Raw genomic sequence first — 12,679 nt, 5'->3', positions numbered from 1 at the left:
CCCTCCCCACCCACCCATCCCCTGTTTCTTCTCCCCCCCCCCCACCCACCCGTCCCCTGTTTCTTCTCCCCCCCCCCACCCACCCGTCCCCTGTTTCTTCTCCCCCCCCCACCCACCCGCCCCCTGTTTCTTCTCCCCCCCCACCCACCCGCCCCCTGTTTCTTCTCCCCCCCACCCACCCGTCCCCTGTTTCTTCTCCCCCCCCCACCCACCCGTCCCCTGTTTCTTCTCCCCCACCCACCCACCCGTCCCCCACCCACCCGTCCGTCCCCTGTTTCTTCTCCCCCACCCACCCACCCGTCCCCTGTTTCTTCTCCCCCACCCACCCACCCGTCCCCTGTTTCTTCTCCCCTACCCATTCACCCACCCGTCCCCTGTTTCTTCTCCCCTACCCATTCACCCACCCGTCCCCTGTTTCTTCTCCCCTACCCATTCACCCACCCGTCCCCTGTTTCTTCTCCCCTACCCATTCACCCACCCGTCCCCTGTTTCTTCTCCCCTACCCATTCACCCACCCGTCCCCTGTTTCTTCTCCCCTACCCATTCACCCACCCGTCCCCTGTTTCTTCTCCCCTACCCATTCACCCACCCGTCCCCTGTTTCTTCTCCCCCACCCACCCACCCGTCCCCTGTTTCTTCTCCCCCACCCACCCACCCGTCCCCTGTTTCTTCTCCCCCACCCACCCACCCGTCCCCTGTTTCTTCTCCCCCACCCACCCACCCGTCCCCTGTTTCTTCTCCCCCACCCACCCACCCGTCCCCTGTTTCTTCTCCCCCACCCACCCACCCGTCCCCTGTTTCTTCTCCCCCACCCACCCACCCGTCCCCTGTTTCTTCTCCCCCACCCACCCACCCGTCCCCTGTTTCTTCTCCCCTACCCATTCACCCACCCGTCCCCTGTTTCTTCTCCCCCACCCATTCACCCACCCGTCCCCTGTTTCTTCTCCCCCACCCATTCACCCACCCGTCCCCTGTTTCTACCCACCCACCCGTCCCCTGTTTCTTCTCCCCCACCCACCCACCCGTCCCCTGTTTCTTCTCCCCCACCCACCCACCCGTCCCCTGTTTCTTCTCCCCCACCCACCCACCCGTCCCCTGTTTCTTCTCCCCCACCCACCCACCCGTCCCCTGTTTCTTCTCCCCCACCCACCCACCCGTCCCCTGTTTCTTCTCCCCCACCCACCCACCCGTCCCCTGTTTCTTCTCCCCCACCCACCCACCCGTCCCCTGTTTCTTCTCCCCCACCCATTCACCCACCCGTCCCCTGTTTCTTCTCCCCCACCCATTCACCCACCCGTCCCCTGTTTCTACCCACCCACCCGTCCCCTGTTTCTTCTCCTCCACCCACCCACCCGTCCCCTGTTTCTTCTCCCCCACCCACCCACCCGTCCCCTGTTTCTTCTCCCCCACCCACCCACCCGTCCCCTGTTTCTTCTCCCCCACCCACCCACCCGTCCCCTGTTTCTTCTCCCCCACCCACCCACCCGTCCCCTGTTTCTTCTCCCCTACCCATTCACCCACCCGTCCCCTGTTTCTTCTCCCCTACCCATTCACCCACCCGTCCCCTGTTACTTCCCCCCCACCCATCCCCTGTTTCTTCTCTGTTAATAACCTTTTTCTTCTCAGTCACCCACTCGCCCATACCCTATTTCTTCTCCCCCACCCGCCCGTACCCTATTTCTTCTCCCCCACCCACCCGTACCCTGTTTCTTCTCCAAACCCTGTTTCTTCTCCCCTACCCCCACCCCATCTGTTGTTTCTTTCCCTCCCTCCCACCCGCTCCATCTTTCTTATCCCACCCGCTCTGTCTCTGTTTCTTCTCCCCCTCCCACCCGCCCCGTCTGTTTCTTCTCCTCCCCCTCCCACCCGCCCTGTCTATTTCTTCTCCTCCCACCTCCCCCGTCTGTTTCACCCGCCTTTTCTCTTTCTTCTCTGTTAGACGGCGACCTCGGAGGAGCCCGGAAGGGGGTCCTGACTTCCCTGAGTCCCACCCGTGTAGTATTGTAGCCGGGCACTGGCGAGAGACTCCCCAGGGGGAGGAATCTCGCAACTAGGATTGTACTTCTGGCACCACACGACACAGAGAGACCACACTGGGTATTCTCAGAAAACAAGCTTTATCAAATAGGTATCACTGCAAATATGTACAAGGGGAGCACGGGCTCAAGAGTCTCGGAAAGGTAGGGGGTAGCGGGACTGTCTCTGGTAACGGTTCAAAGCAGGGACGTATCCGGCGCACAGCTCACAATCCTCGAGCCGGGGGATACGTGGTCGGAGTCGGGGTCCGGCGGGACCGTGAGGGTCTGGGGGAGCCGCGAGTCACTCAGCGGGCTCAGGTACAGGTTCGGAGGTCTTACGATCTTCAGGGAGCCGCGAGTCACTCAGCAGGGCTCAGGTACGAGTTCGGAGGTCTTACGATCTTCAGGGAGCCGCGAGTCACTCAGCAGGGCTCAGGTACGAGTTCGGAGGTCTTACGATCTTCAGGGAGCCGCGAGTCACTCAGCAGGGCTCAGGTACGAGTTCGGAGGTCTTACGATCTTCAGGGAGCCGCGAGTCACTCAGCAGGGCTCAGGTGGGTTCAAGTTCCAGGAGCCGCGACCACGTCGGCAGCTCTCGTTGTTCCAGCGTCGAATCTCTCGGACAGTCTCAGAGCACCCCTTGTTATAGGTCGACCCCGCTTTGATGTCCGGAGTCTGTGCAGGCAGGGGTCTTGTCACCTGGGGGCCGCTTGTCGGGGTTTCCTGCTATTGTCTTTTGATCCTTTCAGGGCCGGGTCAGGAGGAGTCCCAGACACCCAGCAGGCACGGAGCCAGCCCGCAGGGAGGCCGGAGGGCCGATTGAAACCCATCGTCCCAGGGGAGTTAGAGGTGCGATAGAAACTGCTCCTCCCTCTCTCATCCCCTGGAAGCGTGATGTCCTCCAGCCGGAGTGGCGCCTCGAGGCCCGGGTCGCGCTGGAGCCGGGCGGCCATCTTGTTGCATGGAGTGGGCACGCGTGCCCGGGGTGGCCGAAAGGAGAGAGGCCATGGACGGGGATGTCCGGGGTTGGTGCGGGTGTCCTGGTGGGAAGGGCCGGCTGGGCCGCGGGCTTGGGCTGCAGGCGCCAGGTTTCGGTGGTGCGGGGGCACGGAGGGCCATTCTTCGAGGCCGGGTCCAACATTCTCCTTCTCTCACCCGCCTTTTCTTTCTTCTCCTTCTCTCACCCGCCTTTTCTTTCTTCTCCTTCTCTCACCCGCCCTTTTCTCTTTCTTCTCCTTCTCTCACCCGCCCTTTTCTCTTTCTTCTCCCCCTCCCACCCGCCCTTTCTCTTTCTTCTCCCCCTCCCACCCGCCCTTTCTCTTTCTTCTCCCCCTCCCACCCGCCCTTTCTCTTTCTTCTCCCCCTCCCACCCGCCCTTTCTCTTTCTTCTCCCCCTCCCACCCGCCCTTTCTCTTTCTTCTCCCCCTCCCACCCGCCCTTTCTCTTTCTTCTCCCCCTCCCACCCGCCCTTTCTCTTTCTTCTCCCCCTCCCACCCGCCCTTTCTCTTTCTTCTCCCCCTCCCACCCGCCCTTTCTCTTTCTTCTCCCCCTCCCACCCGCCCTTTCTCTTTCTTCTCCCCCTCCCACCCGCCCTTTCTCTTTCTTCTCCCCCTCCCACCCGCCCTTTCTCTTTCTTCTCCCCCTCCCACCCGCCCTTTCTCTTTCTTCTCCCCTCCCACCCGCCCGTCTCTGTTTCTTCTCCCCTCCCACCCGCCCGTCTCTGTTTCTTCTCCCCTCCCACCCGCCCGTCTCTGTTTCTTCTCCCCTCCCACCCGCCCGTCTGTTTCTTCTCCCCTCCCACCCGCCCGTCTGTTTCTTCTCCCCTCCCACCCGCCCCGTCTGTTTCTTCTCCCCTCCCACCCGCCCCGTCTGTTTCTTCTCCCCTCCCACCCGTCTGTTTCTTCTCCCCTCCCACCCGCCCCGTCTGTTTCTTCTCCCCTCCCACCCGCCCCGTCTGTTTCTTCTCCACTCCCACCCGCCCCGTCTGTTTCTTCTCCACTCCCTCCCGCCCTGTATGTTTCTTCTCCCCCCTCCCGCCCGCCCTGTATGTTTCTTCTCCCCCCCCCCTCCCACCCCGTCTGTTTCTTCTCCCCCCCCCCTCCCACCCCGTCTGTTTCTTCTCCCCCCCCCCTCCCACCCCGTCTGTTTCTTCTCCCCCCCCCCTCCCACCCCGTCTGTTTCTTCTCCCCTCCCACCCGTCTGTTTCTTCTCCCCTCCCACCCGCCCCGTCTGTTTCTTCTCCCCTCCCACCCGCCCCGTCTGTTTCTTCTCCACTCCCACCCGCCCCGTCTGTTTCTTCTCCACTCCCTCCCGCCCCGTCTGTTTCTTCTCCACTCCCTCCCGCCCTGTATGTTTCTTCTCCCCCCTCCCGCCCGCCCTGTATGTTTCTTCTCCCCCCTCCCATCCGCCCCGTCTGTTTCTTCTCCCCCCCCCCTCCCACCCGGTCTGTTTCTTCTCCCCCCTCCCACCCGCAGCGTCTGTTTCTTCTCAAACCTCCCACCCGCCCGTCTGTTTCTTCTACCCCTCCCACGCGCTCCTTATGTTTCTTCTCCCCGTCCCACCTGCCCCGTCTCTGTTTCTTCTCTCCCTCCCATCCTCCCCATCTGTTTGTTCTCCCCCCTCCCACTCGCCCATTCTGTGTCTTCAATATCTCTCACTAAGCGCACCCGTTTCTCTTTTTCTTCTCCCCCCCCCCCCTACCCATCCCGTCTGTTTCTTTTCCCCCTCTCACCCGCCCCGGCTGTTTCTTCTCGAGTCTGTATCTTCTCAATCTGTCTGTTTCTTCTCCCCCTCCCACCCGGCCCGTCTATTTCTTCTCCCCCTCACACCCACCCGCTCATTCCAAATCCGCTTTATTTTTAGAAGTAGTGATTGCAACGTGTTAGTATTCTTGATCAACCTGATTTTAATATTATTCATCTTTCACTTATTAAGACCGCTATAGGCTCTTCTAACGTATACAGCACATTATTTCAATGGCGTTGAGGGAGACAGTACCACAAATGAAGTTGAATGGATGCGCAGATAAAGAGACGTGTGAGTAAGCTCGTGCAACATGGTGAAAGAGTGCAGAAGACACTGTCTTCTTAATGTGCTCTTTTAAGATTGGTTTGTCCCAGAGAAGTTGCATTTGATGGTAAAGTAATTAATGGCAAACCAAATTGTTTTGATGTGTGCATTCCATATTTATTTTTATTACATTTCCTAGGATAAGAGTGTTCAAATAGCCGAAAGACACAAAGAATGGGCACCAAGAGCTCCTCCCGAGTTTGTGAGAGATGTCATGGGTAAGTGGACAATAACAGCCTCTTTAAAATAGTTTATGAAATAATCAACCTCTTGCACATCTAATTTTTATTGTAATTGCATTTTTATCATGATTACCACCACTGATGAGGCATTTCAGTGCTTTATACTGGATGGCACACTACTCAAGAACGCAAAGTTGTAGCTAATCCAGTGTTGGTTGGTTGTTTGGATTAGTCTTGTGTGTTTAGGAAACTGTTCCATGCATCGCCTCCAGTTTCTTTGTGGTAGAGTAAGCAAAGAGGGGTTAGGTGTGATCATCTGTGTGAATTCATACACATGTTGAAGAGTAGATAGGCCAGATTTCAGGACTCTATGGTTGCAAAGATGGACATGTAATTCATGAGGTGTGGGCAGTTTGCAGTAACACAGTAACACAATAACATACAGTAATGCAGACTGGCATGCAACAGAGTGGGCTACCTTCAGAGACAGTAAGGCGTGCAGAGGATGGGAGAGAAGGCAGGGGGCATTCAACTGAAGATGGAATGAGAGAGAACAATCAACAGGTTTAGGTCGGGGCCATTTTTGTCATGCAGGATTTTAGGAATGTTGTAGGAGAAGGCTTTTTGCAATAGCATGCAATCTGAGAATGTAGAAGCTGTGACAATCGGGGTTACCCTATAATATGCGCTCTGTGTGGTGATGAGAAATTACTATATATTAATTTATTAATGAGTATTTAACGAGTATTACTCCTTAATATTTCTTCACCACCACGCTTCTTATATCCTGAGGTTGTGTTGACAAAAGTCTGGCATTCACTTACCCCCTTAAATAGAAAACCTCTGTTTTAGCTTTTCATATAGGGTACATAAATTTGTGACTTCTGTCCAACACATTGCTTTTATTGTCATCTACATGCACAACCTACTGTTTCAGAACACTCTGGTTTTGATTTTTCAGCTTCGTCACTTGTGTTTATTCTTCATCAGGGTTTATACCTGATATACATTAACAGTATATTTATGTGCATGTGTGGCATCGCAGGAGCCATTTAAAAAAAAAAATACATGTCAATTTCAACCATCAAATCACAAAGAAAATGTATCTATCGGAGGCAATATTTTCTGCCAGCTCCATGAATTTAAACTGATTTAAAAAGCACAGCGAGGGTAAATTTTCATCAAAAATTAAAACGGGGTCTGGTACTCCCATACCGTATGCAAGTGAAATCTGGCTTTGCCACAGAACTATCAATAGATTTAGTTCAGGGCCATGATTTTTCATGCAGGATTTTAGGAATATAGTGGGAGAAGTTACCTTGAAATATGCACACTCTGTGGCTATGAGGAATGACTAATCTAATTATTAATTTCACGCGTCGGAGGAAGGCTCAGCTGCCAGCAGTGTCCGGAAGCCTCATCTTTGAGGCCCTAATCCAAAACAAATTGCTAAGGAACGCAGGGACGGGGCTCCAGACCCAGGCGTAATTTCACCGGCTCTATATAAGGATGACCCAGCATTCTGGGTTATCCGACTAGCCCCGCTTTATTCATCCATATTGGAAAAGAACTGCATCACCCCTCATGGCGTGGCTCGATACTCGCCCCAATCTTCAAAGGGCGTGACAAAAAGTCTACCGGGAACTATTGCATGATAGCTCTAATCGATAATGAAGCGAAGTACTTCGCATGCAGATACTTCAGTCAGTCAATCTGGGTTTATAAAGAGCGCTACTAACCCGTGAGGGTCTCAAGGTGCTGGGGGGGGGGGGGCACCTTTGGATCAGTCGTAGAGCCAGGTCTTGAAGCTCTTCCTGAAGGTGTGCAGAGTGGGGGAGTGTCTGATGTTGACTCTGAGCTTGTTCCAGGTCTTTCTCCAACAACCTTTGTGTCTTGTGTTTTTTTTAAAATTATGTTATTGCTGTGTTTGTGGGTTGGATGTGTTGTCGATATGGGCACTATGAGGCTGCCAACGTAAGGGACCCCCATAGGAGGGCGGCCACCTTAGTGCCACTTTAGGCAAAAACCCGACGGGCTATTGTCAGGACCTCCGTGGTCCGCAACTTTTTACAGTCCTTTCCGGCGCGACGAGTGGGCGGGGGCCAGGTATATTTACCTCCCCCGCCCTTCCGGCGATCCTTTCGCCCCGAGGTTCCACGCCAGATGACTGAAATAAAAAAGAAAGGCACTGCACTATCATTTGCTCTCAGATCTGCATACATAAAACTAAAAGGTCCCACACTTGCACCGATCCTCCAGGTAGCTCAGGCGAAGGTACTTCCAACCCTAACATATGGTAGCGAGGCTCTGTAAGGGTGGGAGAGTAGGATACTTGACAAAACACTCACAAAGATCTACAAGACAGTTTTCCAGCTCCCACTGGCGTAGCTAGGGGGGGGCGGTGGGGGCGGTCCGCCCCAGGCGGCACTATTTTGAGGGCGGTGGACACATGTGCGGCGGCGGTTTCTGAGCAGCCAGTCCGTCACTGCATAATCTGCTCACAGCGATAGTATGCGTAAAAATCAATTTGTGCATCTCGACTCTAAAGAAGTGATCTTTAATTGTCAAACTCGAGCGTTCTGAACGCCCGAATTTGACAATTAAAGAGCACTTCTTTAGAGTCGAGATGCACAAATTGATTTTAACGCATACCTACGGGGAGGAGCTGCGTGTAACATCTTGGCCTTGGCGCCGGAAGGGGGGAGTGAGGACGTAAGGGCACGTCCTGCTGCCAGGGCGCAGAGAGTTACATTTTGTAGGGAAATTGGAGGTAGAGGCTGGCTGCAGGGCTCACTGGTTTGCGGGCTGCACCAGAATCATGGTGCTCGGCTGGCTGGCAACACTACTGATTCAGCCTGGCCGTTCGAAGGAGAGTGCTGGAGCCTGTGACGGGAGCCGGAGATACAGGCAGAGTGAGGCTGCTTCTCTTCGCAGCTGTCCAGCTCTGTTCGATGACAGAAAAAGGGCCCATTAGTCCTGCAGACTCGAGCCTTAAAAAAACGGAATAAAATCGAGACAACACCCTCAGAGAGAAGCAAAGACCAGGACGAGCTGGGTGAGTCCGCCCCCTCCCTGTCCCACTCACAGAGCTACCGGCAGCAGGTGTGCTGACCTCATTATACCCCCTTTAGTTGGTAGATATGATTCTTTTTATAATAAAAATGCCTATTTGTTTAACAATAACCCCCTCCCATTGCAGGCTCAGGCCTCCTTCTGCATTTTCAATAACGTGTTATTGTGGAGCTTCTCCCATTAGGGGTCGGATTTAACGGTTTCTTGTTTCTTCCGCTATTAAAAAGGTCGTGCTGCTGTGGATGGGTGTTTTTGGAGGGGGCACACGTGGGCCTGCGAGTGTCACTGTTTTATTACTATCTGTCTAGGCCTGCAGAAACTGGATAATTAACACTAATTCACACTTCCCAGCGAGGAGAGATCACACTGCCAGTGATTCTCTGTCCATTTCGACCAGAATCAGACTGGGACAGACATTAGGCACAGGCACCAAAGTAAAAGTGCTTTAATAAGTGAACGAGACCCAAATAGTGCCAGGTTTCACTCATACACATCATACAAGTATTTTGCAAGGAATAGAAAACCTAATGAATTTAAACATTGCTATGTTTGTTTTAATAACAGGCAAATCAACAGTGAAAACCGGCACAGCAGACCACAAAACCGACCACAAACAGACAAAAAACCAGCGCACACACTGACCTGGCAGACCAGGCCTTCAGCACTGGCTAGCTGCCCCTGTAGAACAGTCCGACCTTGGCTCGGAACACATCTTTCAATTCCTGCATGCTTCTGCAGCCCGTGACCCTCCTTCCCAGCCTGGCCAAAGAACACACAGCTCAAGAAAAATAAATGAGAAAGGCATTCTTATACATTAATCTCATTCAATTTTCGATTGATTAATACAATCTCAAAATGTTGTCCTTTTGGCACAGTGGTGGATAGTGACTTCTGTATTCTACTGCTCCAATGTCCCATCTGAGACTCCGACAACTAGAATATGCACATTGCAAGTCTGACGCAGGTAAAAATTGGAGCCTTGCAAGTTCTGAGAAAGAGGTGTGTGCATGGTTGAGAGGGGCAAGTGCCGTGGCAATTTTTGCCTCTTTATTTGATTTTGCTCGCGAGAAAGTGTTACTCATAGTCGTTCAATGTCACTCATAATTACACTGAAATTATAAAAATGCCACACATAAGCAATCTGAAATCTTGGCAGCTATGTGTCGGGGCAGAGGAGCAGCGCGTGCTGCAGGGGACCCCGTTCCTCAGACTGCACTGTCATCTTCTGACAGACCGGGCCTCCTGAGAGCAAGGGGTCTCCGGCCTCTTGCCCCTATCGCACCGCTTTGGGCACTCCCCTCAATATGCCCCCGAGTGCTGAGACCGTGGCCTGCCCTGCAGGAATCCGCACCATGCTGAAGCTGCCCTTCCAGGAGTCACCGAAGGGCTTGGACGCTGATTTCATCGGTGCAACCCTGGACATCGGCACCTCCAACCACCCGGGACCCAGGTATCAGCGAGCAAGGGTGCGGGGGCCTAGCTTCACTTAACACATGGGACATGTCTCAAGTATGAGATGTCATTTCACTTTATTGCACATCTAATTCTTCCACGCATGCAATTTGGCAAGCAGTGGCTACGTCCCATGACAAATTCGAATTGGAAGCCAATACTTGAGGTAACAGGCTAGTGAGAAACTTTATGGGTTTCCAATTCTGAAAGCAGAAAGACAGGCACCCAAAGGGATTTGTACAAAAGCGAATAAAGGGCATGACCCACCAGAGCGACATCAAAGGGCAATAAATGTGGACCTGGCTAGATGAGTACTTTTGAGAATACGCCTGAGACTCCAATAAAGAATAATGCATTTTAAAAATGAGCATTGGCAAAACCAATAGGTCCCGCCTATATGAGAGCTATTGGCTTTGGCAATGTGTTTTAGCCATGTTGTACACCAGTTTGGCTGCTGTTCAGCCAGGGGTGTAACACAAGCCCCTGCAGCCTCCACGGTGCGGGGGGCCCTTGTGCTCCAGGGGCCTCCTCCGCGGCCGTGGCACAGTCACCAACCACTTAGCACTCCACACATCTGAACCTTCTCGGATGCATTGCTGGGAGTTACGTAACTTATGTTACGCTCGCCATAGTTGCAAGCGCGGCCGCCTCATCATAAATTAATTGATGTGCGGCCTTCACCCTTAGTGTGGAGCATACTATGGTTGGGCTCAGCTGAATCAAAGTCTGGTGACGTTCTGCCCCTGGCCCGTGAATGCCACTTCGCTCTCCCCGCTCTGGGCGCCCCTGACGTACCTACACTCCAGGAATCCCACCTCACATGTTCTCCCAAGGCTGGCCGTTCTCATTAGCATGTCATGACTGGCGCTGACCGCCCGCCCCTCACGCTCCCTCCGCTTAAAGCCTCGGTATTTGCAAACTTTGTAGCAGAAGGCGCGCAACCAGGAAGCAGCCCGCAGAAGGAATATCCCTCTTGGCGCTGCCGGAGCTGCTTTCATGGTCGGTCGTAAACTCAGAGAAAGGAGTTTGTGGAGCTCATGGGGTTGTGGCTTTCAACACCATGGGTAAGGACTGTCCGTTGTCACTATTAATGGAAATATTGAACGATTATGCAGTGTATCACGCAAACCGTATCATGTTACTTCAGTATTAGGTGACATTGTTACCCATCACATCCACTTCGAAGGTTAAAGAGCCGAGTTGGTCCTGCCTGTTAAACATTACAACCCAGTGTTTGCTACAGGCGCACGCATAACCCACCTGGGCGCAGCTTTGGGTGGGGGGGGTGTTACCCTCCAATAAATGTATTCTATATTAAATATTTGGGTACAGGTACATTCAGTTGGGTATGGTGAGGTGTCTGTCGAATTTCACCTAGGATTTTTTACTATGACACACAGACAAATACATACACACACTCTCTCTCCTCTCTGTTTTGAAGTTCTTGAAAATGTTTTTACTTTACAACATATTGTGCTTTGAGTATCCCTAACAAGCTGCCATGCTCTCCTTTTCCACTGCCCCCAGGGGCGTAACAGGCCCCTGCAGCCTCCGCGCTCCAGGGGCCCACTTCGCGGCTGCGGCGCAGCCAGCAACCACTTAGCACTCCACACATCCGAATCTTCTCGAATGCTGGGAGTTACATAACATACATTATGCTCCCTGTAGTTGCAAGCGCGGCCGCTTCATCATAAATTAGGGTGGTGCATATTATGGGTGGGCTGGTCATTCTTATGCGCATGTCACTTTGCGCAATTTAAAGTGAGCGTGAGGTTAGGCGGCTGAGAGGGACCGTGTGGCCCAGGATGGACAGGTGCGTCCTTAATTTAATTATTGCCAATGCTAACGTTTCCCTGTCTTCTGCTGCCTGCTCGCGCCTGCCACTGAAGCTGCAGGCCAGGCCTCAGGTGAATCAGTCTGTCGCCTACACATTCTCAAGTTTGAAAAGTTGATTGTCTCACACAGCATAATTTTTAACCTCCATGTCTTCAATGGAACCCATTTCCTCCACTGCCATCAGCATGGGCTGGGACACGTGACCGTCATAGCTCGACCATCCATGCAGTGTTTAACAGATGAATCTTAAGTCAACCCTGGAGATTAACATTTTTATTTACAACATCCGACCCCATAACAAATCTCTACCTTATTATGAAGTTCGTACAGAAGCTAATGCTCCACCAATCGCTACACCGTCTTGAGGTCCCGTCCACCTCCCCTCCCTTAATTCCTGGATCCACCTCTAGACATGGCACATACAGCACATGCACTGATGCACCTCGACCCAAAAGTGCAGTGGCATAGAGTAGAGTGGCGTAAAGTCAGGCCATCAGCGCAGTAGTTGTAGCTCGCAGCTGCAGCATGGTTGCACCAGTTGCATCAAATCAGTCCTGCGGCCAGGCGGCCTGCCTCATAAATTAAATGATGCACTTCTGAGCCTCTCAGTAGTGAAGATGGGTTGGCCCTCTCTCTCCGGTTTACCAGCCCAGCATCATCGTCTTTGTTGTAGCACAATCTGATGACCAAGTTATAGATAGAGCTACACAACTATAGGGGGAGCAATTACATTTTATGGTACGTTATTTATGTTTATATAAAGCATTCTATGGAAAATATGGCCCACGGCCCAAATGCCATGTCTGTGCTTAGTTAGATGTAAGCAAAATGTTCTATTTAATGTGTTGTGTTGGAAGTTTGTGTGTGTTACATGCTATTGAAAAGTGCTCTTTGGGGCCACATTGCAGCCAGCTGAATAGCATATCTGCGCTATGTGGGGTGTATGCAAGGTCTGGCCAGAGTGTTCTGTTCGATGCTTGCGTGTGCTTGCGTAAGTTTTAAACTACTTACAATGCTCTTGGGAGCTGTGTGCCATCCATCTATATGGTA

General features: G+C 52.8%; 1 protein-coding gene across 1 annotated transcript in view; it reads left to right on the top strand.

Annotated features, from left to right (window-relative positions):
- The window catches only part of PRKRIP1 (PRKR interacting protein 1), a 166,697-nt gene that overhangs the window by 114,233 nt on the left and 39,785 nt on the right, over positions 1-12,679 (top strand). The window contains exon 3 of the mRNA XM_085649599.1: positions 5,227-5,305. Within this exon, the coding sequence (XP_085505725.1) occupies positions 5,227-5,305 (79 nt within the window). The remainder of the gene's footprint in view (positions 1-5,226; positions 5,306-12,679) is intronic.

Source organism: Triturus cristatus, chromosome 3_2, assembly GCF_964204655.1.
Source record: "Triturus cristatus chromosome 3_2, aTriCri1.1, whole genome shotgun sequence".
Taxonomy (NCBI): domain Eukaryota; kingdom Metazoa; phylum Chordata; class Amphibia; order Caudata; family Salamandridae; genus Triturus; species Triturus cristatus.
Note: the sequence above shows the minus strand (reverse complement) of the source record. Positions and strands in the feature narration are given on the sequence as shown.